General features: G+C 44.7%; 1 protein-coding gene across 1 annotated transcript in view; it reads right to left on the bottom strand.

Moving 5' to 3' along the window:
- Positions 1-4121: 4121 nt before the first annotated feature.
- The window catches only part of LOC308285406 (ephrin type-B receptor 1-B-like), a gene marked incomplete at its 3' end in the record, with an annotated part of 349613 nt that continues 327537 nt past the window's right edge, over positions 4122-26197 (bottom strand). Inside the window, exons 14-17 of the mRNA XM_080726148.1 lie at positions 15483-15632; positions 9022-9215; positions 7354-7509; positions 4122-4230 (exon numbers count right to left, since the gene is read on the bottom strand). Of these exons, the coding sequence (XP_080582274.1) occupies positions 4122-4230; positions 7354-7509; positions 9022-9215; positions 15483-15632 (609 nt within the window). The remainder of the gene's footprint in view (positions 4231-7353; positions 7510-9021; positions 9216-15482; positions 15633-26197) is intronic.

The following is a 26197-nucleotide window of genomic DNA, read 5'->3' on the forward strand; positions in this document are numbered from 1 at the left end:
CACGCGGCAAAGGCCGCCCGGATCGGGAACCGAACCGGCGACGCCGACAGGCATTGACGCCGAAATGGCAATGCCTATATGGTATGCGCCTGGTCCACTAGGCCACCAGGCGCCCCAATAAAAGTTACTTTTAAATATAAATCCACAAATGTCTCTTTGTCTATCTGCTCTGGTTATTATGTTGTTAAATTACAGTAAAATAACTACAAAATGTAACAAAATGGTTACTTTAACAAGGTATTTATATTCTCCACACTTGTATTCTCCCCATCTTGCCAAAATGGTATATTCCCAGGTTCCGCAGGTCAGCTGCACAGGTGCAATGCATTATTGTTAATTGTGGCACGTTTACTAACATGCCAAGTTTACTTGCAATTGAACAACCGTTCCAGGCTGCCATATTCAGCCCAAGAAACCGTAGAAACGGGTACAAAATTAAATGTACTTAAAATAAATGCCTGTGGCTAAGGTATGGCAACATGACTTGTGTCTTGCACACGCACGAAAGACACCACACACCAGTCATGTTGCCATACCTTAGCTTTTTCTGAACTGACGCCACTGGAAGCAACACGGCTACTCATCACCAAAGAGTTCCGCCAGGCGCCGTCACAGCTCAGAAAAATGAGAAATCAACCTTGTGCAGCACCCAAAACTACTATCTTTCGTGGACAGAATAAATTTCAATCCTACTTCCCAAACTATTTCCGTGTAATTTCATAGACGGACACGCACGGCATCCCCGGAGAATGATGAAGTCATCTCGCAAACAAGTTGTACCAAACTACATTTCCACTTGTCACTTTCCCTGCAGCAAACAACCCGCATTGCTAGTGTGTACGGTATGAAGAGACTGTGAGATGCCACGGCATTCTGTCCTCTGCAGCATGCCTGCCCGTCAGGGACGTGCTGGGCCCCTGATTCAGCCCGGGAAAAAGAGTTGTAGAGGCCCTCATTGCGCGTTATAGAGAGAGATCTCTCTCTATAGCGCTGCTGTTACTCAAAGATTTGCCATTTCAGATCATGGCAAGTGACAAGCCAGTGGGTCAATTACATGAGTTATATTTCGTCGTTGGTCGTTGATGTCCAAAACCGTTTGTTTTGTATTTATCATTTTAAAAATGATTTAAACTAGTGAAAACAGCCGATCTACAAGCACACAACGCCTCGCACCGTGAGGCGTTGAGTGCTTGTAGATCGGCTGTTTTCACTACTTGTGTGCAACGGTCTTAAGTTGTATGATGAAATTTGAAACTTGGAGATACGAGGTTTCTGCCCGACAGTGACGATTTACTTTGTTGGCCGCCCAGCCCCCAAAATGGAACAAAGGACGACATTTTATTTAATTTTTGTTCCTAATGGCCGGCCTGGACCGGCCGGGAATGAACCGGCCGTTTGGGAGTTGTCCCGCTTTTCCCAATGGCCAGCACGTCCCTGCTGCCCATATGGCAGCAGAGCATAGTTAGAGTGAGTGCTTATAATTTGTGGCTTAGCTTTCGCCGCTGTCGTTGGGGAGGCTGTGCTGCTAGACCACAAGGAACAAGGGAGCCTGCGTGGGCTGTTTAAGACTGCGTGCTCATCGGGATGGCATCGGGACGGCTGTTGGCAAAACCCAGCCCAGATGTTCACTACACTGCCCACAGCAAACGCAGGGCAGTCTATTGTGCAGTAATTGCTCCTGTCTGTGTAACTGTGAACAAAAACTGGGAGAATGGATGTGCGGATTTTCAACGAAACTTTGTGGGAAGGATCGGGTACGCTGCTTCAAGGACATGATTAATATTTGGGTCGAAGGGGGTGCGTCCGTAGGCTCAGCCAGTTGGTGCTCCTCGTGAGCAGGCAAGGACCGAGTTTGAATCCGACTGCCGGTCCTGTCTCATGTGTATCGCATCTCTCTGCCCTGGGTGTCCTGTCTCTCTACACTCTCCTATCTAAGACATACAGCTTAACAATAATAACATGAAATAAAAATAAAACAAACAAGTCAAAAAGATGAAATGTCAAGGTCACCATGAAAGTCAACGGAGGCCATCGAGAATGGCTGGGCAGACTCTCATGACATTGTGTGGGTGTGATCAGCAGCTAATGCCATGATTTGTTGATTTCCTATTAAAGGAGAATTCCGGACTAGCCATTTTACCACGTTAATCTGATGTTATGATATCCCAGAACAATCGGTACAGTTTTCCTCGGCAGCTCTGACCACGAGTGGTGGGATTTTATGCTACCGGTACATAGCTTATTTGTATCGTTCAAATTCAAATTAATTTTTCTTGTTTACATTTATCCTTCATAATGGCAGAGATGTGTCCATGGAGTGTTGTCAATAATGGTCAAAGCTAACTCGCTAGAATTTGACTTTTTTTCCTGTCTCTACTACTAACATCAGATTACCGTAAGAAAAGCACTCGCCCAGAATTCTCCAATGTCATACAGTACATGTCGTAGTTAGACAAGATACTCACCATGGATATGGGCCGTCCAAAGTCTGGTCTTTCTGCTCCCCTCTGGATGGATGGTACCATGTACTCGTAACACAGGCAATAAGAGATTAGAAATAAAAATAACAAAAACATATCTGTACAAGTAAGTGCTCACCAGCAAGAGACAGCATGGGTTCACCCACATTTAACATGATCTCCAAAATCATTATTATTAGGTATTTTTTTCTCTCTCTCTCTCTTCTACAACAATTTTCATATAGATCTACATTAAAGAGTTCTTTGTACAGCTTCCAGGTCAACGTTCGATCAGGATTGTCCTCGTGGCCCCTCAGGAGTATGGAGAAGGGGGGGGGGGGGGGGGGGGGGGGAGGTGGGTCGGGTGTCGGAGACCAACAATACAATGTCCATTGTATAGCCGTCCGGAGGGAGACGGGCCACTGCAGGACTCTTTAACACAGAGCACGTGTCTGTCACAATCCAGTCAACGAACAACGTCTTTGCCAAAAATGCAAGCCGACAGTTCTGTACATACATATTCATACATATGTCACCTTCAATATGAAGATTTATTCTGAAAGATATATTCATATTTAGGAAGAGATATACACATTTATATATTCTCTGTATCTGGGTGTGGGCCGGTTTCACAAAGTCCTTTGGCAGAGCCCTCCACCCAGAGCTCCACAGGTAGTGTTAAAGTTAAACCTCCACCCAGAGCTCCACAGGTAGTGTTAAAGTTAAAACGGGGTATATAGGTTTCCTGCTGCTATAGTGTTAAAAAATAAATAAAAGGGAATTGGAGATAAACGTGTGAATGATGTTAATTGAGGGGGAAAACAGTTCTCAGTTGTTCACCGAAGTCTACGTTAACTTACGACACGATAAAAAAATAAAAAGTAATAAAATATAAAATCATATTTGAAACAAGCAAAAAAGATTTAAAAGTAGGATATGGTACTCCGCTGTACATTCCTGCATTTTGTTCTCTCTCTCTCTCTCTGTGTTTGTCCTTAAAGATAATAGTTTCTTTCTCTACAGTACAATCAGCATTTCTTGTCTTGTTCGCGGTACGGTCAAGGCATCTCTGACCGCACTCCTTGCGGATGACCCGGGTCAAAACACAGGCGGTCAGCTGACGGCTGCGGGTCACGTTGAAATGGTCTCACACTTTTCTGTTTCGCAACTCCAGCACCTTCCAAGTCCAGATAACATAACAGACAGCATCAGTCACTAGAACAAAGTTTGCAGGTTTTTTTTTGGACACGATTTAGTTTCTGAGTGTCTGACTGTTGGGAGTAGATTAGATGCAAGATGGAAAAAAAACAAATGGCGAGGGGTAGTGGCCTGAGCGCCATTCGACGTCTCTCTTCCCGGGTTGTACCATGTGCGTTTAAAGATGCAAAGTGTCAATTATGGACCCTGAACTTTCTGGTGCGGCGGTGAATTGGCTTTCGCGAAAAAACGTGTGATGATGATGATGATGGTTTCGCTAATCGTGTGGTAGCGTGGACCCTGTACTCCAGGCAACAAAATGGCGTCGGATTTCTTTTTTTAGATTAAGACGATGGTTTCGACCCTGGCGCGTTCCGACGGGTCGGGGGTCATTCGGAGGCTGCCGTTGTTGTTGTTGGTGGCCCTGCGAATGCTGCCCGCTCCGTGGTACGGCGCCACCTGCAGTCATGCCATGGTGGGCGGCGTCTGGCTCATCTGCACCCGCATGGTCTGGATGTTGCTGAGGATCTTCTTCTGGTGGCCCGCCAGGGTCACGCCTATCCTCAGCAGGTCCCTGAGAGGACAAACAGAGAGACATGGAAGTCAAGGGGTGTCCAAACCTTTTTCAAAGGGGGCCACATTAGAAAACAGGCACGTGCACACATAGACATCAAAGGGGAGCTTGAGCCCTTTATCTGTCTGTAAAAAGTGCCCTCTCCAGACCATGAATGCAGTTTTTACTGTGGTGAAAGAAATGCAAATGCCCACTTTCCATGCCATACCTGAAGGCACTCTCCTGAACTTGAATGCAGCATCTTATGTTGAAAGAATTGCACTCTTTGTGTAGAAATCCACGCCGTACGCCACATCTCATGCAGTATTCACTTGATTATGCTTAGTTCAGTGTGGTATAAAGCCCAGAAAATAGCCGACCTCCAAGCTCACTACGCATTGGTATTTTTTTAAACCTATGTTTCTATGTCAGTGGTGCTCGGTGCCGCACTGTGAGCTATCTGCTATTTTTCAATAGCTAAAGTATAAAATAATTAAGGCACCTCCACCTTGGGCTCTAGGAACCCCGTCCCACTTCCCCCCTCCTCCTGGTGACACCCCTGTTTACGGGTGCATTTACATAGATAGTAGGAGTGCTACAGCTACGGGACAGAACTGGGGGATGGATAGCTCGCGGCCGTGAATGCCAAACGCAAACACAAACTTGCATCATGGATTCAATTAACTCACTTTTCCACAGTGAGAGGACACTTCCAGGTTTATTAGCCATGGAGATACATTACAGATGCATATTACTTTGCACCTCTGGGAGCCTGCAATGAATGTCACCGAGCTCCGAGCGTACAGATGAAAGCGGTATTTTTTTTATTTTTTTTTTCTTTATGCAAAGAACGCACATCATTTTTAATTACACTAAATGAATGACAATGTGTTGTTCCCTTAGAGTCAGTTTGGCCTGGAGGAATGAATGGAAGGTTATGACTTTGAGATACGGTTATTTATTTATTTTTATTTTCTTTTGTGAACAGCTGCACCTCATGGAGTGAATTAATGCCTGGCACAAGAAGACAGGGTATCTACCTCCTACCAAAACGTTAACAATACTCACAAGTTCAACCTGATCTTGACCAATAATCTGCTTTCATTTTCATACTGAGAATTTAGAGAATTTAAGCGAGGCAGGGAGTGCTTTTTATTGTTATTAATATAATTTAATTATTTATTTTGAAGTTGTGGGAATCTAGGTTTGGAGTTCAAACTCTCATGGAGCAAATAAAAAAACCTAGGAATTAACTGTTATTTTTATTTAATATTAACCCTTGTTATCTAAGCTTATATCTTAAGCTTATATCTAAGCTGTAATTGGCTGTGCAGTTTGTTTCTTCACACTACAAAATGTTTCCCTCTCCTACCAGCAATCAGTTTCTAAGAGCAGGCGTCAGTGTCTTTTCTCTGTCGTCGTTGGACTGACATCACAGTGGACAGAAACAACAAGAAAGAAACAGGGGGTCCTGCTGAGCTGGGTTGCACCTCGGGAGGTTGAGTCATGCACAATTGACCCTACTGGTGTCAATCTGTTTTAAGGGCCACCGTCATATCTGGCTGCTTTGTTGAGGTGTGGAGGCAGGGGTGCAAGGCAACCAAGAACATTTACTAGACTTACTATACTTATAACCAGGGTTCCCACACATTTTTACCAATTAATTTCCAAAACCTTTCCAGAATATTTAACCCGATTTCCAGGACTATATAACAATAATTCAGCTCAATAACGAGTCGCTTACTCCTATGCGCAATGCCCAAAGACAGTGGTTCTCAAACTTTTCAGGCCGTGACCCCCGAAATAATCATATTTTAACTGGGGACCCGGCACCCTGCTGAGCACTAAGAGTTGAGGAATTTTGTTTAACACGTTTTCACGGTGAAAATAGCCGATCTACAAGCATGTAGATCTGCTATTTTCACAAGTTCTGCCTCTAATATTTGACAACTTGGCCAATGTTTCATTTGTCATTTCAGAGGTATTAACAAAATCAATTACCAAAGACAATGCACAGCTAATTTTTCCAGGACCTTCCAGGACCCTTGATCAATTCCCAAACTTTTCCAGTACTGGAAAAATATTTTTCTAATTTCAAAATATTTCCAGGAATTTCATGACCGTGGGAACCCTGTCTAACTCCAATACATCTCAGAGGCAAGTAATGCACTTTTACTTTACTACAATTAAAACTTTAGTTACAAAGCATTATAGTGCCTAACACGTCCAGGAATGAGATAAGGGGGCAAGGGGGGCACTGTGCCTGGGCAGCTGGTTAACTGTTGCCATAGTTACCAGGTAAACAGGGGTAGAGTGAAAACACTACATATCCCATCATGCAACTCGGCCGCCAGCATCATGGAGTGTCTATTCTCCTTAGGCTCCGGTTCTATGCTGATCCGGCTTTCGGCTTCCAGAACACCAAAAAGGCAGAGAGACACTCTTTTTCACGGCGACACTGGGCCGTGACGATAGGTCGCAGTTAGGATTTTAGTTTTGCGGCACCCCTGGACTGCTGTCACGGCACCCCAGGGTGCCCCATCACCAACTTTGAAAACCTCAGAATTTTCAAAACAATGGCAGCCCATGTGTTAAGTATATTTCCATGGCAATACTTTTGTACTCTTAAAGGAGCTATAGTCAACTTTTTCTTGAAAAACGGATGCTAAAATAAAAAGAATGTTTCAAAAATATTTTATAAAAAAATAAGCTTCATACATGTGTTTCAATTAAAAAATTACCACAAAAAGCATAAAATAATGATAATAATAATTTTGGCCATTGTCGGACCGACACTTTGTTTACATCCTAGTCTAACACTATCAAAGAATAGACTAGAATGTAAACAAAGTGTCGGTCTGACAATGGCCAAAATGATAATTTTATCATTATTTTACGCTTTTTGTGGTCATTCTTTTATAGAAACACATATATGAAGCTTATTTTTTTATAAAATATTTTTCAAACATTATTTTTATTTTATCATCCATTTTTCAAGAAAGAGTTGACTATAGCTCCTTTAATCAAGTAAATTCTGAGTGCCGGACTTTTACTTTGAACCGGAGGATTTCTGCATTGCGGTATTGATGCGTTTACTTAAGTAAAAACACTTTAGAGGCAGGTGACACTTCAAAGGGAACTCACTCTGAGGTCATCTGAGCCACCAGCTCCAGGGAGGTGAAGCCCGAGTTGAGGAAGTTGTCTCTGTACTGGCTCATCTTGATGGCAGCCAGCCAGTCCTCCACCGAGCTAAAGGTGTTGAAGTCTGGGATGGAGCGATCCAACAGTGGCTGAGAGGGTCTGGAGGAGGAGAGGAGAGGAGAGAGGACAGGATGAGACACACAGAGCAGGGGTGTCGCACCAAATTCTGGGCCCTGGGTACAAGGATTCACTCACATTTTGTGCTTTAACTATTGAAAATTAGCAGATATACAAGCTCACAGTGCCGCGCTGCGAGCTTGTAGATCTGCTATTTTTGAAAAATTGCGAACTTTTCTTCTTTGAATATTTCAAATCCTTCTACGTTTTTTTTTTAAAAAACCTATGTTTCTATTTCAGTGCTCAAACCTTTTCATGTGACGGACCCCCATTTCAAAATATTTAGTTTCAGGGACCCCCCAGAAGCAAAATTTCAAATGTTCGCCTAAAAAATACACGTATTTAAAGATTTGCACACATTTTCACGAAAATGGCAGATCTGCCATTTTTCAATAGCTAAAGTATAAAATTATTAAGGCCTCTCCACCTTGGGCCCTAGTAAATCAGTCCCACCCCTCCCCCCTTGTGACGCCCCTGCACACAGACAGGCAGGGAGATGGGGGAGGTGGGGGGGGGGGGCAGCAGAGCTTTGATGCAATATTAAGCAGGGCGGAGAGTTAGGGAGGACCAAGGTATGGGTATGGTGTGTGCATGTGCCAGAGAAAGAGAGAGAGAGAGACGAGGAGGAAATAGTGGGGAGCGTCCATGTTTATTTTATGTGAGGATGAAAAGGTGTGGGTGAATGTGGACTTTTGTAGGCAGAAGGCTACTGTGGTACAAGCGGTAGCAGTGAACCAGGCTCTAGAAATACACTAACTGTATGTGCACTTTGCGCGTCTGTGCGCACTCATCGCTGTAGGGGTCCCCGAAGTGGGGTTCGGGGACTCCCAGGGAGGTCCCCCAGGTAAGTGATTCACAGTTAGGAACCAAATGGACCCTTACAAATCTGTAACAATGAGAGTTATGGGGGTTTGTGGCCTAATGCATTCCAAACAGTGAGACCTTGAAATGAGTGGTTAACAGCAGTGTCTGTTGCCCCTCACTTTCTGTTTTTACTCTACAAAAGCATTATTCATCCTGTTCTGTTGTATTGTTCCCCATGTTTTTTCAATATATTGACCATGTCTAACAAAAGCAACATTTTCAGTATTACTCGCATTGTTTCAAAGATCGTTGGCCTTCCCACACTTTCTGATTATGAACAATAAAGCCATCACACATGTAACACTCGCAATAGTAAATTACACTGATCATCCCTTCAATCGTGATTACATTCCATCATGTATCATGCCATCTGGACGAAGATAAAGAACGTTGAAATGGCAAAATGTTTGTTTTTAGTATAGGTGTTTGGTTGATTCAGCCATTGCTGCATTAAACAAACTGCCTCGCTGACATGTTGGTTTGTGTATCCTAGGGATTTTATGTACCATTGTCTCTGTGTTATGTTGTCTTTTGTTATATTGTTAGAGTACGTGCTTTTCTGTTGGAACAGACTGTGAAAGGGAACATCCCTCCGGGACGATAAAGGCCGACTATGAACCGTGGACTTACACAGCAGGGATGTTGGCCACGGCCTTGAGGCTGGTGGGGTTGCGGATCATCTTGTCCAGGGTGCTGACGATGTCGGAGAAGCGGGGCCGGGCGTTGCGGTCCTTCTGCCAGCAGTCCAGCATCAGCTGGTGCAGGGTGCTGGGACAGTCCATGGGCGGGGGCAGGCGGTAGTCCTGCTCGATGGCGTTGATCACCTGGGGAGAGGGGAGGCCACGGTTTGTGTTACAGATGTGCCATTTCAGAACGTCACACGTCCTGCCATTGGCAAGTGCAGGGGCGGGCATTTGCTCTACGCAGACTACGCAACTGCGTAGAGCCCCAAGGCAGAGGGGGCCCCCTGCTGGGCTCATTATTCTGAGCATTTAGAAAAAAAAAGTAAGTCTCTAGCCCATTCCTGTCAAAAGTTATGATTGTTTAAAGAATTGACCAACTGCTCACTGGAGTCAATAGGTTTCACACAGAGATCAAACTTCCTTCGCCAAACAGGAAGTGCCCTTCACCAAACAGGAAGTGCCTCTATATCTCATGAACCGTTTGTCGTACAGACTCGGGGCTGGTGTCATATGACTTGATTAAGAGTCCTTATTAACCTTAATTGGCGCTTCCTTCGCCAAACAGGAAGTGCCCTTCGCCAAACAGGAAGTGCCTCTATATCTCATGAACCGTTTGTCGTACAGACTTGTGGCTGGTGTCATATGACTTCATCAAGAGTCCTTCACCTTAATTGGTTTAACTTAGTCCTGTCCCCTCTTCTGATTGGCTGTTGCCCCTTGTGACGTGGGTAGAGCGTTATTAATTATTTAATTAAATTAAATAATTAATAATTAAAATATAATTAAAATATAAATTTAAAGTATTATTATTCACTGATATTCCCTTATTGTTATTAAAATAATTATTGTCCTGCATCAAATATGTCCTGTATAAAAATATACATATAGGCCTACTCTATATAGGCTACCTTACTGTACTCTTCTTAAATTAATCAAATAGATCCAAAATGATTGTGGTTAGGTATTTAAAACCAACCATAATGACAACAAATAGGCTTCCTCTGCCTCTGCTCTTCATTGTCTTGTCAAGTTCATCGTCTTGTCATGCTAAATCATCACTTTTTCAGAATAGGTATTGAGTTGGAGGGTGGCATTTTTAATTCCTGCACTTCGCACGCACGCATACTGTTTTTTTTCACGCATATCTATTTTTCACGCGCGCTCATGGGGGGGGGGCCTCTTTTACTACCTTTGTGGGGAGCCCCCAGTTTATAAAAACCGCCCCTGGGCAAGTGTGGTGGAATTCAGATCAATCAATAATCATGAGAAAATGAGGAGACAAGACAATTATATTAGGTGGTGGTGGTCAAGTTTATGTAACATGATATCATGGACAGAAGTACAATTAACACTCTGGGCAGTGGTAAGGTAGTTCTGCCAAGAACAATAGTCGGACACCGAGTTATACATGTGGCTTCAATGCCTCTGGGACGAGCTGTACCATAACAAGGTATACATACATATATATCACAGCCAGTTAGTGCCCAGACCATGTGCTTCTTGTGAGCGGCGCCGTCCACTTAGAAAAGTGTATATATTGCATTGCATCTATAATTTAACACCATAGTGTTGGTCTTTTATACTAGTGTTTATACTAGTGTTTGTAGTGGGAAAAAAATTAGTTTGCAGTGTTTATGTCTCTTACGCACCGAGGCCAGATGGCCATTTGTATTGTCACCGCTATGCTGCCAGAGATAAACATGTCTACTGTAGCTGCTAAACTGTCACCTAACCACAGTAAATGAACTCAATACCTGCCATATTGTTCAGCCTTTGGGCCCCAAAGGCAGTGATGGAAAAAATACTCACACATTTTACTCAAAGGCCCGCTGACACACCCCAAAATTATAATAGTATGATACAGTTGGTCACGTGGTCTCTCTGAAAACGGTCTGAAATAGTCTGAAAGTCATGTCACAGTGTAATCTGCCCCTCGCTCCCCAACAACAGCTAACCAGTACATTAAGTAGTCTAAGTACAGTCAATTAATTTGATTGGCTTATAATTGCGCATTCCCACAATTACATCATAAAAATATTAACTTATATTTTAAGATGACTTCTTAAGGTGACAGTACCCCTTTGGGTGACAGTACCCCTTTAAGTAAAAGTAGCAATAGTGGAATGTAGAAATACTCTGTTACAAGTAAATGTCTGGAATTCAAAATGTATTTAAAGTACCAAGAGTAAAAGTACAACATTTTTGAAAAAAGGGCCCCAATCTACACCGAGTGTAAAATTAACTGGTACAAATGGAACCATATGTACTCGCAAAGGTCCATTTGGTTCAATTTGTACACTCTTAATAGTTACCAATGCAATAGGATAATACAATTACAGGCATTTAGAATGCACAGAGAAGTGCAGTGAATCAGGGATAATGTGGCAAGTTTATGTGCACTGCGGAAATGGCACGCAGGACAGGTTTCTCAGCCGTTTCAGTGGAGTCACGGGAGGAGGATGGTATATACTGTGGCGTCTGGGGTGCAGCTGTTAGCATCACACGACACTGACTAATTGTATACATGATAAATGGTTACAGCGGCATACAGTGGCTGCTCTCGGGCCCCTGTGCTCGACGGAACCAATTTGGCGATACTAACACACTAACGCTAGCAATCCTCTGCCGTTCTGCGGCGCTGACTCAATCTGACGAAAAGGCCTCGGTCTTAGTCTGGGGAGCTCAGTATTAACAGTCCTCTGCCCTGGTCGGCGTTGCCGAGAAGTTTTCGGTGACTAATAGACTCCAAGTCTTGCAATCTGTCACCTTGACTTAAGAGTACTTCTCTCTCTCCACTCCTCTCCCACCCGCAGCCGTGCGCACGCACGTCCACACGAACACGCACGCACACACCTGAACACAAGCACATATAGGAACACATGTATACTCGCACGCAAGAACGCGCACGCATGCACGCACACTCACACACTTTTCAGTCACTCCATCTAGCCCATTTAGGACTGTTTTCTCAAAAACTTCAAATAGGCCTATTTATTCAAAAATTACAAAAACATTATGTTGCTATATCGCCACTGTCAGGCAGAAACCTTGTATCTCCAAGCTTCAAATATATATATTTTTTTGTAAATTAAAGGCCTACTTCATCATACAAAAGTGTTGCACAAAAGTAGTGAAAATAGCGAAGTAGTGAAAATAGACGATCTACAAGCACACAACGCCTCGCAACGCGAGGCGTTGTGTGCTTGTAGAGCGGCTATTTTCACTACTTTAAATTGTTTTTAAATAATAACAAAATAAGAAAGGTTTTGGACATACAAGGCTTCCACCCGACAACGACAATATACTGTACATAGCAGCAAGAACCCCAAAAGGGGTTCCCGTCTTGATGGGGTTCCCGTCCAAAATGGGCTAAAAAGACACTTAGCACTCCAGCTGATGTGTCCTTTCCTCTTGACTCCAGCCGATCACCCGTCACTCTGGCGGCATGGGAGACTATATAGAGAGAAGTGTGTGTCACTCTGGACAGAAACGTCCAGGGAACCGGCAGACATAATTAACACTCTGAGAAACCACCACTTGACACTTGTTTCTCGGAGGCGCTGCAGGGTACCTGGCCCTTATTAGAGTGATTGAGTTTTCACAAGTTTTCTACCGCAGCCGCCAGTGGGCTCAGGAGGTGAGAGTGGCCGCTTGGGAAATGGAAGGTTTCCCAATTCAAAAACCCCTGGCTTAGCGTCGACGTGTCCTCGAGCAAGACACTCAAACCCTAACCGCCCCCCGATGAAGCAGTTTGGTGCCTTGCATAGATTCATCCCCTTTTTGTGCGTGGAAGTGTGTGTGAATGTGTGAATGTAATGCCAATTGTAAATTGCTTTTGATAACGGCGCAATATAAATGCATCATTTAACATTTATCACGTCCTAAAAATTCTAAATAAAATAAACGCCCATAGGGTTCACATTGGTGTGTTGCTAGCTATGCAATGGACCAATCAGAACGGCTTGGTCTAACGTTATCCCAAAAAATGTTTTGCAGTTGTACAACCATTAAGTAGATAATGCAAACACTGCAGAGAGTGTTCAGTTGCACTTTGATGCATCTCACCCCCACCTGTATCCTTGTTGTCGGATCCGCGTGTCTAATCTTTCATCAGAGATGGATGAACTGGTGAGATCAAGGTCTGCGTGAGATTGAGTGCAAAGAGACACTATTATTAAACTAGAAGCCAATCTATAGGTTGCCAACTCTGCCGTGGCGCCGACTGCAATTCAGCAGAATCCTGACAAATAGTGCATATGAAGGCGCGTGTGTGTATGTATATATTTGGATCTGGCCTGTGTTTGCCCTCTTCTGTGTTACGTGTGCTTTTACAGACGAAGGCACGTGTGTATGAACATTTATGTATGTTCAAGGGCCTGGTGTACTTTGTTGCATACAGTGGTCACGCAGTGGAAATAGGCAATCTACAAGCTCACAACAGCTGAGACGTGTTGTGAGCTTGTAAGTCGCCTGTTTTCGGCGCACAACACAGCCGCAAGTGCAAGCATAAACCTGGCTTTGTGTTAGCGTGTGTCTGAGTGCATGCCGGGGTGTGACTGTGTGTGTGTGTGAGTGTGTGTGTATGTGTGTGTGTGTAAGTGTGAGTGTGTGTGTGTGTGTGTTTGTAATTGTATTACTATACTTGTGAGGACCAAATACAACCCACTTGAGCCGAGTGTGACGTAATCGTAATCCTGACCGTCATTGATGTTCCCAGAATACCTGGATGTGTCCCACACACAATTCTACAGCGGGAACAGGTGGATAGTTGCTATAATTAGTTGTGCGGCGATATCGCACACCGATCTACAAGCTCACAGCTCATAAGCTGTGCTATTTTCAGGCAACTTTGTGGCTGTTTTCAGCCAATTTTTAACGCCGTCCTAGATGTGTTGACTCACAAGCATAGTAAATACTAACGTGTGCGTGCGCTGCCGCGCGCGCCCACACATGTGGGTGGACTGAGCAGCCGGCCATCGGGTGCAGCGCCAGTTCTCTCCTCTGCGTTAGCCCACACCAGTCAGCACATTCTGGCCCACTGAGGCAACATCTGCTGGGTTGGACGCTCCTCGCGGAGGGAGCGAACCCCACAGAGGACCGGTGGGCTGGCAGCCTGGCTTGCCGGGAAGAGAGCGCAGGGGAGAGCGACCTCATAGCGCGGGACCGAGTCCAGCCCATGTGTGCGGAGTGTGCGTGCACACGTGTGCTTGCATGCGCATGTGGACGTGGACCGCGTCCAAGCGGACACGGGGAACAAAGCAAGCGCTCTGAGCAATCACTCATTGCTCTCATAATCCTTGGCCAGGAAGGAAGAGAAGGGGGGAGAAAAAAGAACGAGATGGCTGCCATGGCAAAGTCTGCTTCCAAAGTCACCGTCAAGGACATATTGGGCCGTGATAGTATCGAGTACTAACTGATAAAAAATAAAAAATAAACATTATGATTTATTATAGCTTTCCAGCCTCATGAGCTGCTCTCGATGGCCACGTCGACAAAAAGATAATCACCGCTTCCCGAGAGAAGCAGCAGTAGCTCCGTTAAGCGAAAGCCAGGGTAAAGCCATCCACATTTTTGTTGTTGTTCTGCAAAACGCAATGACGCTGCTGAATTAAACATTCATTCATTTGAACCGTTTAAGGCCCAGAACGCATCTGCGTCACGTTAAATTTGAACCGCTTTAAAGGGGAAAACCACCTATTTTCAATATTGAACTATGTCATTAATATACCTTAGTGGAGTTCTGTGGAAATGCAAAAAAAGTTCCCCCCCTTCTGTGTTGCCTAGAAATGGAGGATTGATTTCGGGGTTTGTATTGCAAAGTACACCGGTGTGATGTCATCACAGTGTGATTTACAATACATTATTTTATGCTTTAGCTATTGAAAAATAGCAGATATACAAGCTCACAGCTGTGCATCTGAATATTTTGACCCAATTCCATACATGTCTTCTAAATCCTTCTTCTAAATCAGTGGTTCTCAAACATTTTCGTATTTGGCCGTGGAGCCCCATCTCAAAATATGTTATTCCAGGGACCCCCAGAAGCAGAGATTTGAGTTACAAAAGTTTGCTTTAAAAAATATATATTCGAATATTTGCAAAAAGAAAATCACTAATTTTCAAAAATAGCAGATCTACAAGCTTGCAGCGCGGCACTCGGTGCCGCGCTGTGAGCTTGTATATCTGCTATTTTTGAATAGCCAAAGTAGAAAACAAAAATAATGGTTAAAGTGGTTAAGTGACACAGATGTGTTTCTGGTCTTAGTTGGGTTAAACATTTGTTCATTTTAAACGGTTTCACTTGTATATTTTGCCCTCGGTGTGTCTGAGCGAATAGACACTCAAATCCTGGTTGGACATAAACAGACATGAACACATGAACTGGTCGGACAGCGAACAGACACTCACATCCTGGTTGGACATGTCCCAGTAGGGCCTCTCTCCGAACGACATCACCTCCCACATCACGATGCCGTAGCTCCACACGTCGCTGGCCGAGGTGAACTTCCGGTAGGCGATGGCTTCCGGCGCCGTCCACCGCACCGGGATCTTACCACCCTGAGAGGTAAGGAGAGAGAGATGGAAGAGACAGAGAGAGAGAGAGAAACACAATAATGGTTAATACTGTATATCCTTCACAACTGAAGCGGATACAGTGGTGAGATCAGACGGGGAATGCATATGTTGATAAGGCCATGGTCAATTAAGGGATAAAATGGTGGGGATAATGTCAAAGTTCGACCTAGAAAAGGAAATCAAAGATAAAGAAGGAAGGTATGTTATAGTATGAGACCATTTTAAAGATGGGGGGCCATGATTCTTTCCCGCCTAAAACATGATGATCAGTTATTATGATTACACTAGGAGGAAGATTTTCTTTTTAAAGTGTACAGAAAGTGTTCAAATTGGGTTTTTATGGGGCCACACCCACCAGTATGCCTGGTTGTCAGGTGGGTGGTGACCCAGCTGAGGTTAGCCACACCCACATTGTTGGGTAAATGGTAAAAGGGGTGGGGATGAGTTTATGTTTCATTAAATCTGTGTTTTTTGACTGGGCCTTTTGACTCAAGAGGCTTTCAGCTTTCAGGAAGTAACCAAAAATACACAGGGAAGACAAATCAGCACATTATAAAATGACTCTAAAAGACCCCCAGGTGCGGACCTGGGGTCTATTAGTCATTTTAACTCCATAGACACATACAAAACAGAAAAAGTACAAAACTATAAAAACAAACTTAATACTTCCTATGGTTAATATGAGCATCAAATCAATATTTCAAATGTATGTGTTGTTGTGTTTTTGCACATGCATGCCATAAATTCCAAAGGGATAGATCACACATGGTTTTATGACATCATCAACTTGCGACGGGCATTTCCCCTATTGAGTGAAAGATTCGCTATTTCTAGAAGAAATAAAATATTTAAGGTGTTTTAAATTTTACATTGTAGTTACAGTATAGACTAGAGGACAATTATAATGTATTAAGGCATATTTGTCTCATTAGCCAGGGATCATTTAACACATCGGATGCCCACGTGGTGTCTACAAGTCAATTTCTTTGATGTCGCTGGAGGCCCACGACGCGTTTGACGCGTTGTACAGTAAACTATACTGTACTGTAGCTACTGCACTTGGCTACCACGGTGATGAAACAAACTCCATTTCCCAACATGCAGCGCGCAATTACGTCACCCGGACGTGCTGTGTGTCTCGTTGACTTCCCGTTTAGCGGCTGCACAAAAATGCTGTTTTCTCCGGATTCTCTTCCTTTTTTCATCCTCTTCAGCCTCTTCTACATGCCGTAACACAAACACTGTGGCTTAGAAATGATAAAAAACGGTCCTGACTGAAAGAAAAGATTTTCGCGAAATAAACAGGACATACTCGGATTACATTTACTCGGATTACTTTTCTCGCCAGTACTCTCGCCGGTAGGTAAAATGACGCGTTGCCATGGGCACCAGCAAATTAAGACGTCAAAACCACGTGGGCGTCCGATGTGTTAAGATGATCCAATGTTATTCTCCGCGACTAAGGGGATGAAGGAGTGACGTCAGGAATTCGGGCACTCTATACATTCCATTGTTCTTTGTTGTCCAACCCGTCTACCGTTGCCGTCTATCCTCCTTTCTCCCCGTTCTCCACCCATTCACCTCCCTCCCCCAGCCTGTTCTCCATCCATTCACCCTCTCCCCCAGCCCTATCTATCGATCCTCCTGGTGGATGCTATTGCTATACCCAATTGCCTTGGCAGCCTCCTCCCAACAGCATTCGCCCTTCACACATCCACCCATATTACATTTAGCGTCTTCCGCTTCCCTCAGCCGCCCTGTTTGAATAAGAGGAGATAGGCTGGGGCTTCTGTTAGCATGTCGAGCGTGTCGGCCAGTAATTGGGCTACCTGGGCCCCCAGGGCGTGCCACGCGCGCCGCTGATTGAAATTGACAGCGGATCGTTTTAAAATTCCAAACACACTCTCTCTCACACACACACACACACACACACACACACACACACACACACACACACACACACACACACACACACACACACACACACACACACACACACACACACACACACACACACACACACACACACGCACAGACACACACACACACACACAAGCACGGACGCGCACGCAGACACACATGGAAACACACTGCATGGCTAGCATGGCTGTGTAACTTGCGCGTGAAAGCACATGAGGATACACATTAATCCGTGTTTTTGGTTGAGCTGGCCAGTTTAATAATGCCAATTAGTTTAACCTGAGTATTTGCAGACAAGCTGCTGTTGGAAAATCAAATAAAAAGAGAGAGAGAAGGAGAAGGAGAGAGAGAGAGAGAGATAGAGAGAGAGAGAGAGAGAGACACAGAGAGAGAGAGAGGAGAGAGGAGAGAGAAAGAGAGAGAGAGAGCGAGAGAGAGTGGAGAGAGAGAGAGAGAGAGAGAGAGAGAGAGAGAGAGAGAGAGACAGAGAGAGAGAGAGGAGAGAGGAGAGAGAAAGAGAGAGAGAGAGCAAGAGAGAGTGGAGAGAGAGAGAGAGCATCGTTTATTTTGATGCAGTAGGTTCCGGTGCTGATTCAAATCATAACAAGTAATTCTCTGGATGTCTCTGTGTCCACAATATACACAATGTACTCTATGTACGTATGTATGTACGTACGTACGTACGTACGTGTATGTGTATGTATGTATGTATGTATGTATGTATGTACAGTTTGTGTGTGTGTGTGTGTGTGTGTGTGTGTGTGTGTGTGTGTGTGTGTGTGTGTGTGTGTGTGTGTGTGTGTGTGTGTGTGTGTGTGTGTGTGTGTGTGTGTGTTTAGTTTAGTTTAGTATAGTTTATTTCGGTTAATCATTTTAAAAACAAATACAGTGCAATTTTGTCATCAAAATGCAAATTGTGTGTGTGTACAGTAAACATATGTATGTCTTCTTCTTTTATGTATCATCGCCCTTCACAATTGGGTGACGTACTGTATACAGTATGTACAGTACTGTATGTATATCTATGTGTGTCCTTTGTGTGTGTGCTTTTGTCTAACTGTTTACATACGGTACTTACTACTGACACACCCACAAAAAGCTCAAATGGAAATAGTGTTGATGTTTTGTGGGTCCCTACTTAATCATTCATCAGAGCTTTAAATCATGTTCCTTTTCTTGAGTGGCGCTAACCGCTCCTACATCTGGCTTTGTGTGTGTGTCCGTTCGTATGTCCGTCCGTACTGTATGTCTGTCCGTATGTCCCGCAGAGAAAACTATATGACACCACAACAATTACATCATACGTTAGTATTATTACTCAAAGGCACCGCTCACTTCACATTGGGTGTGATTCTTCTAATTGCCACGTGGGGACCGAAATGTGCTAATCAGGCTTACTCAGCCCTGCCCCCTGTAGGCCGTAGGTGTACATGAACAGCAACATGATGCCACACATTTTCATTGTTGCGACCATAGGTCGCAGTTAACTATGAAAACCGGAACTTCTTGTCCACGTATCTCTGTAGGTCACGCCTGACACTGTGGTTCCCCTGACACATCACTGTGACATCACAGGTCTATGGGTTTGTCGCTCTGACATCATGCTCTGAAATCACTGTGATGTCAGGGTAATCACTCTTAACAGAATGGATTTGCTGCTCTGACATCACGCTCTGGCTTCACTGTGATGTCACACCAACAGAATCCCTTTTATGCCCATATGAAGTTCCCTGATGTCATCAATATTAAGCCCATATCTAACATATGGGAATGCCCATATATGGAGGCCACATCGGCCACATACCACACTAACAGAATCCATTATGGCCAAGACAAATGGTCAAGACAGCCCATATCTGTGTGGCTGGTTCTACAGACAGGGATCTCCATGTATGGGCATAATAGGGTATGATATCAGATGATAGACATCATAGGATGTCACATAACAAATAAGCGTGTTTGGGCTCTCACAGCATATCTCCATATACAGTGCACGGATCTCCATATATGGGTACCAGGGGTCTCCATATATGGGTAACTGGTCCCTTATATATCATTGGCCAGATGGCAAAGAATTGGCCTTAAGGCATCTTACTAGTATATGTATGTGCTATGTTTGACCAAAACAATGGACAATTATTAATGAACTGCATATACAATGCAATGCCCACAATAGGGACGCTAGGTTGGAAGTGGTTAATGGCGTAACCCCATGGGCTTTCAGACTGTAGGTGTGTGTGTGTGTCTGCGTGTGTGTCTACTTGTGTGTGTGTCTGCGTGTGTGTCTACTTGTGTGTGTGCGTGCGTGCTTGTTATGAACACGTGTTTGTAATGTGTGACATTGTGTGCAGAGTCGCAGACCCAGCCAGACTGAGCTCATTACGGAGCGGCGATCTGGGGAGGTTTGACCTCCAAGAAGTCGCTGACCCCTAAACCGGGAGTTAACCTCTGACCCCCGGGTGGAGAGCGGTGTCAGGGTGCACCACTGCGACGCGTACAGACAGAGCTCTTGGCCTCTCAGGGAACGGTGCAGAGTGTGAGAGTGAAAGTAAGAGAGAGAGAGAGGAGAGGGGAGGAGCAGTGGCGTTAGTTCAGCAAAAGCTAAGGCAGGGTTCCCCAATTAGTTTTCCCCAAGGGCCGAATTATGTCTAGGGTACCAAGCCGAGGGCCACAACATTGCTGGGGGCGACGGTGGCGTTCCCGCTACTCCAGCGACAGTTTTCGTCCTTGTCGGGTGAAAATCGTGTATGTCCAAAACCATTTGTTTTGAATTTATCATTTTAAAAATGATTTAAACTAGTGAAAACAGCCGATCTACAAGCACACAACAGGCGTTGTGTGCTTGTAGATCTGCTGTTTTCACTACTTTTGTGCGACGGCCTTGTATGATTTGCGAAAGAACGTACAAATTTGGAGATACGAGATTTCCACCCGACAACAACGATATACTAGTGTTGTTGCTGCTCTTATACCACCATTATTACTGGTGTTGGTGTGGGCCAGACAGTAGCCCCCCGCGGGCCGCAAATGGCCCGCGGGCCGCCTATTGGGGAACCCTGAGCTAAGGTATGGCAACATGACTAGGTGTCTTGCACACACCAGTCATGTTGCCATGCAGATGTGCCACTTGAGAACTTCACACTTCATGCCACCGGCAAGACAGTGGATTGTCAGTAAATTGTTTGAACATTGACAGTGAGAAAGGAGGGCATTTGTAAAGGTGTTGTTAATGCTGTTCAGATTCTTTTTTTTTCTCCAATGAAAATAAGTGTCGAAAAGTGACTTTGGTTTTCAGTAACAAAAGAGAAGAATTAGCTAGGCTCAAAAGAACCTTGGAAAACAATATTTCCAGAAACAAATGCAGGAAAAGTACAGGAAATGATGACGTTTTGAAACGGCACATCGGTACCTTAGCAACAGGCATGATGAATTTATTTTAAGAAGCACATTTAGGTTTTTTTCCCCCTGTAGCCAAGGTATGGCAGCCTGCCATACCTTGCCATACCCAATTGACGCCTCCGGGAGGGAGAGGCAGAATGGGACACAGAGAGAGAGAGGTGATGAGTTATATATAGAGAGAATGAGAGAGAAAGTGGGGAGAGATCAATAGATAAATAAAGGCTATCGGAGCTGCAGTGACGACAGCGATTTTGCTCATATCTTGGACTAGATTCATATCTGAATCCTCTCATCTAACAACAGGCCCCAGGACACTCTCTCTCTCTCTCTCTCTCTCTCTCTCTCTCTCGCCCCAATGTGTCTATCTGAGGGCAATGGATCTGGTAAATTAATACAAGCCAAACACCATCTCTGTTCATGTCCAGCTTCACTCTGTCAGAGGCAATGTTTCAAGTCCACGATTTTATTGGAAACACACACACACACACACACACACAGACTAGACGAGAGGGGGAGGGAAAAAAGCGAGCTGCACCGAGGCTGCAAGCCCGCCGCTCTCTGGGGTATTGAAGGCCAGGCGTTCGTTCGCTCGTTTCGCGCGCCCGTCCTTCTGTCCGTTTCGTCTGGTCTGTTGCCCCGGGACCCTGCTGGGAGATGAGCCGAGTGTCGCAGGGCCGCGGACCCGAGCAAAGACACCCTCCATTTCACGGAGAAAGGGCGATAACACCAGAGGGAGTGGGCTAGAGGAAAGGAAACGTAGGATGGAGGGAGGCTTGTGCGTGTGCGTGTCTGAGCAAGGATGGGAATTAAAACAGACCTAGTGTCAACACAAAAGCTTTGGTGAAGCCTCGAAGCATGGAGACAGTTCCAAGCATAATATGGACTGTACCGTACAGGCTATTGAGAAAAGTAAAAAAAGAACAAGCTGTGTGTCCTTTCAAGTTTCAAGTGAAAACTCCCGAGAACAAACTTGACACTATATCCTCATATTGCGTTTAGTTAAGATTTATCTACACTAACAGCCTTCCAGCCCTAACCAAAGCAGCGCTAAAATCATCATCTGTGATGTTTTTCCAAAGTGATACTTTACAAAGCTGCGGTGATAATGAATAGAGGCTGATTTTGCGCGTTTGCAGAGAAACCGAACCACACCGTCGTGTTGTCTTTGGACCGGCAGTGCAGTGGCGCTCGCTCAAACAGGTGCAAAAGCTCACTCTGACGACGGCGGAGCCAGAGTTCACCGCCATGACGCTGGCCACGCCACGTGAGGATTTGCATAGCGGCGTATCAAGTTGATGGAGGTGCAAGGTGAGAATGGAGAGGCCTCCTGCATGCAGAGGTGTGCCCTGTGGGGGCCAACATTAGTGTTGCATGCAGCTAGGCCCCTGCTGGCCTGGTGGCACGGAATGGATGGCAGGAGAGTATACATAAAGCAGGCCAGTGTAAAACTGACTGTGTGTGTGTGTGTGCGTGCGCACGTGTGCATACGAATAATGAAGCTTGCTGTATGGTGGGTTTATATTACACTACAGTATATGAGGCCCGTCCTCTGCTATTTGCTCAGTCTGATCCCCATTTCTTAGGACAACTGCCTTTCCAGTGAGCTGGAAGCAGTGGTGAAAAAAAGTTTTTACTGAAAGTCATTACTGAAATGTAGAAATACTCTCTGTTACAAGTAAAAGTCCGGAATCCAGAATTAACTTGAGTAAAAGTACAAAAGCATTGGCATCGAAATGTACTTAAAAATACCATAAGTAGTCATTATGCAGAATATCCCATATCTAAAGTTTTCAAAGACATCTTTTGAAAATAGCAGATCTACAAGCTCACAAGCCTTGCACTATTTTTTGCCAAGTCTTCGTTATGAAACTGCAGGTCCAGGTTGGTCTTTTTCTTTTTCTTCTGTGCACAGAGGGACTTCTTTTGAATTATTCAAAATGTATGTCCACTACAAAAAAACACCCCAAAACAATTTGCCATAGTAATGAAAGCTATCCCTGAGGGGTTCCATGTTTTTTTAAGGGTGCCAATGAATTACCCCATGTAAATTATACTGTAGTGTAGAACTATATTTTTTATCAAGTCCTTCAGTTCAGAGCAGAATAATTTAGGACAAAACATGACAATAAAGGCTTTTTAATTGATTTTTTCACTCTTCCTTACTTCAATCAGAGTACTTTGGACCCTGGCTGCGTTCGTGCCCACACTTTTGGACTCATTCAACAGAGAGGAGGACGCCTTAGTTATTTTGCTTCTAATTAGATTCCCTTTTCAAAGGGACTTTGTCACCATCTCATAAAGCCTTTATGGGATGGTGAAGCAGTGGGAAAATGATGAAAACAGCACATCTAAGAGCTCGTCGAATGTCGATCATCTATCTTCATTATGAATACAAGCACTGTATACCTTGGGCACAGAGATCGTTTTGAAAACAAATGCCATACAGGATGTTATATCTCAAATTCTGTAGGCCAGTGTTTCTCAACCTTTTTCCTGCATGGGCACACTTTTCAAGTCCCAAGAATCCATGGGCACGCCAACATAATACGGGGGTGTAAATATCGTCACAGTCGGAAGAAACCTCGTATCTCCAAGTTTGTACGTTTCTTCGCAAAGTAAAGCTCTGCTTCATTATACAAGGCTGTCGCACAACAGTAGTGAAAACAGCAGATCTACAAGCACACAACGCCTCGCGGTGCGAGGCGTTGTGTGCTTGTAGATCGGCTGTTTTCACTAGTTTAAATCATTTTTAAAATGATAAATACAATACTGGCTTTCAAGCCGTTTCAAGGGGCACACTTAAGGTCCCCAGGCACAGTGGTTGAGAAACACTGCTGTAGGCAATATATCTCACGTGAAGTATTATTGGAAGGGTTCCTCCTCTTAGCCATTGAGATATTTTTATTTCCCTAATGAATCGCGATATCTGCTTTAAACGGCTGTAGACGACTGTAGATTTCATCCAGACTAGAATTTATTTACAGAAAATAAGCTACAGCAGGGGTCTTCAACAGGGGGTCCGGGACCCCTAGGGGGTCCTCAGAGTTACTCCAGGGGGTCCTCCAAATCTTTGTGTGGTAGAAGCTTTTTTTTAATCTTTTTTATATAACCACTTGAACCCTAGTGTCCATATTCTGAGAACTTTAGCCAAAAATAGCAGATCTCACGCTGCGAGGCGTTGTGAGCTTGTAGACCGGCTATTTTCGGCAAAGAGGTTTGGTGTGGAGGGGAAAAAGAGCAGACTAAGTACGGAGTGAAAGGTCAAGTTTATTAAGTATTGACGGTTCAAGTGGTTAAATATCTGAAAACACACATTGACATGAATCCAAAATACACTGATGATTGTGCTGTCAAACAATGAAACTATATGGAATCTATGAACATGTTGTGGGGGTCCCTGCTTCATCTCTCTCTCAACTAGGGGGTCCATGGCCTGAAAACGTTGAAGACCCCATGCGCTACAGTATTTGTCGTACGAAAACACAGCAAAGTGGTTAACTGCAAAGATTCTGGAACGCAATCACCTGAAGATATTTCACCCGACCTATTTTCTATTATTATCAGCTGAACCCCGGGCTACCTCCTGGTCGTATTGATTGACTGGTGTCAAATGGGTTTGTAGTAAGTGTTGCCGGGTTTGAGCTTGTTGTGACAGCATGTGATACACCAGGGCCGGGGGTAGCGCTAGGCAATGCAGTGGGCCTGTCATTCTACAGGGATCATCATGACACCTGCGCGTGTGCTCCTGACAGCCAGGTCTGACGACGGAACCGCAGACAGACATTCCTGGCGGACAGGTGTGTGTGTGTGTGTGTGTGTGTGTGTGTGTGTGTGTGTGTGTGTGTGTGTGTGTGTGTGTGTGTGTGTGTGTGTGTGTGTGTGTGTGTGTGCGTGCGTGCGCGTGTGTGTGTACATGCATGCCACACGCTTGCACACACTTGTACACACTCAATTATGCATGTGTGAACAATTGTGTCTGCGTGTTTAAACACTGAATGACGCACACACAAGCCACCTACTGTTCGCAGGCCACACACATGCGTGCACGCACACGTGTGTGTGTGCGCGCGCACACACACACACGCACGCACGCACACACGCACGCACACGCACACACGCACACACGCACACACACACACACACACACACACACGCACACACACACACACACACACACACACACACACACAGACACAGACACACAGAATAACATGAAACACCTGGCAAGTATTGGTGGGGCAGACTGAGCTACGGATAGCCCCGCCTACATGCCAAATCCAACCCCCATGCAGACAGAGTGGCGTTGACACTGACTTGAAGCTACGGAAATGGAATCAGCGAGATCCAAACCAAATATACCCGTCAAAGAACAGTCTAGCGCAGATCACACAGATGCTAACTCTACGGCAATGTCCCAGATAAGCACAAATGAAAACCAGAGAGTTTCAACGTGTCTTATTTCGTTTCTGTCATTGTGACAGACATCAAAGTAACTCTCGCTCGTCTTCCGTCGTTCAGGTGATGTGCTTTGAGGGTTGTTTTTATTACGCTCCGCCGCATCTGTTTAAAGACTCCAAACAAAAAAAGTTTCTCGCTTAGCGAGGAGACAAATAAATAGATCCGACTTTCTCCCTCTTGTTTTCTCTCGCTCTCCCGCTCCTCCAACTTCGCTAATCCATTCCTAAACAATGCACCCTCGAAATGGTCTTGAGCACATTTACTTATAGGCTGGGGGGGCGAGTACTCCATCAGCAGCTGTTTAATAAAAAGAAAACCTGAAAGAAGCAACGTGACCTGGCCAAATAGAATGTGTCTCTGTGTGTGTGAGAGAGAGAAAGAGAGAAGGGGGGGGGGGAGAGATGGGGGGCAATGCGGCGATAGAGAGAGAGAGAGAGAGAGAGAGAGAGAAGCGGGGTACCTTAGTTGGTAGTGGAGTTTTACAGACATCCCATCTCATGGGAATGTCAGGTGGGGAGAAAGAGGCAGGCAATATAGCCACGCTATCGACTGCTACTGAATTCACCTCACACAGGGCAGCACTGCATTCATGCCCCTGCTTTTATTATACAGAATAGATATGCATTAAGCCGGGGATGCTAAGAGGGCACTCTTTTGGTGGGGGGGGGGGGGGAGTTTCATTAACCCATTTAGGCCTGAACACATTATGACGCAATATTTTATGCTTTAAATATAAAAAAATAGCAGATATACAAGCTCACAGCGCGGCA

This window comes from Nannobrachium achirus (genome assembly GCF_963921795.1).
Source record: "Nannobrachium achirus genome assembly, chromosome: 5".
In the NCBI taxonomy this organism is placed as follows: domain Eukaryota; kingdom Metazoa; phylum Chordata; class Actinopteri; order Myctophiformes; family Myctophidae; genus Nannobrachium; species Nannobrachium achirus.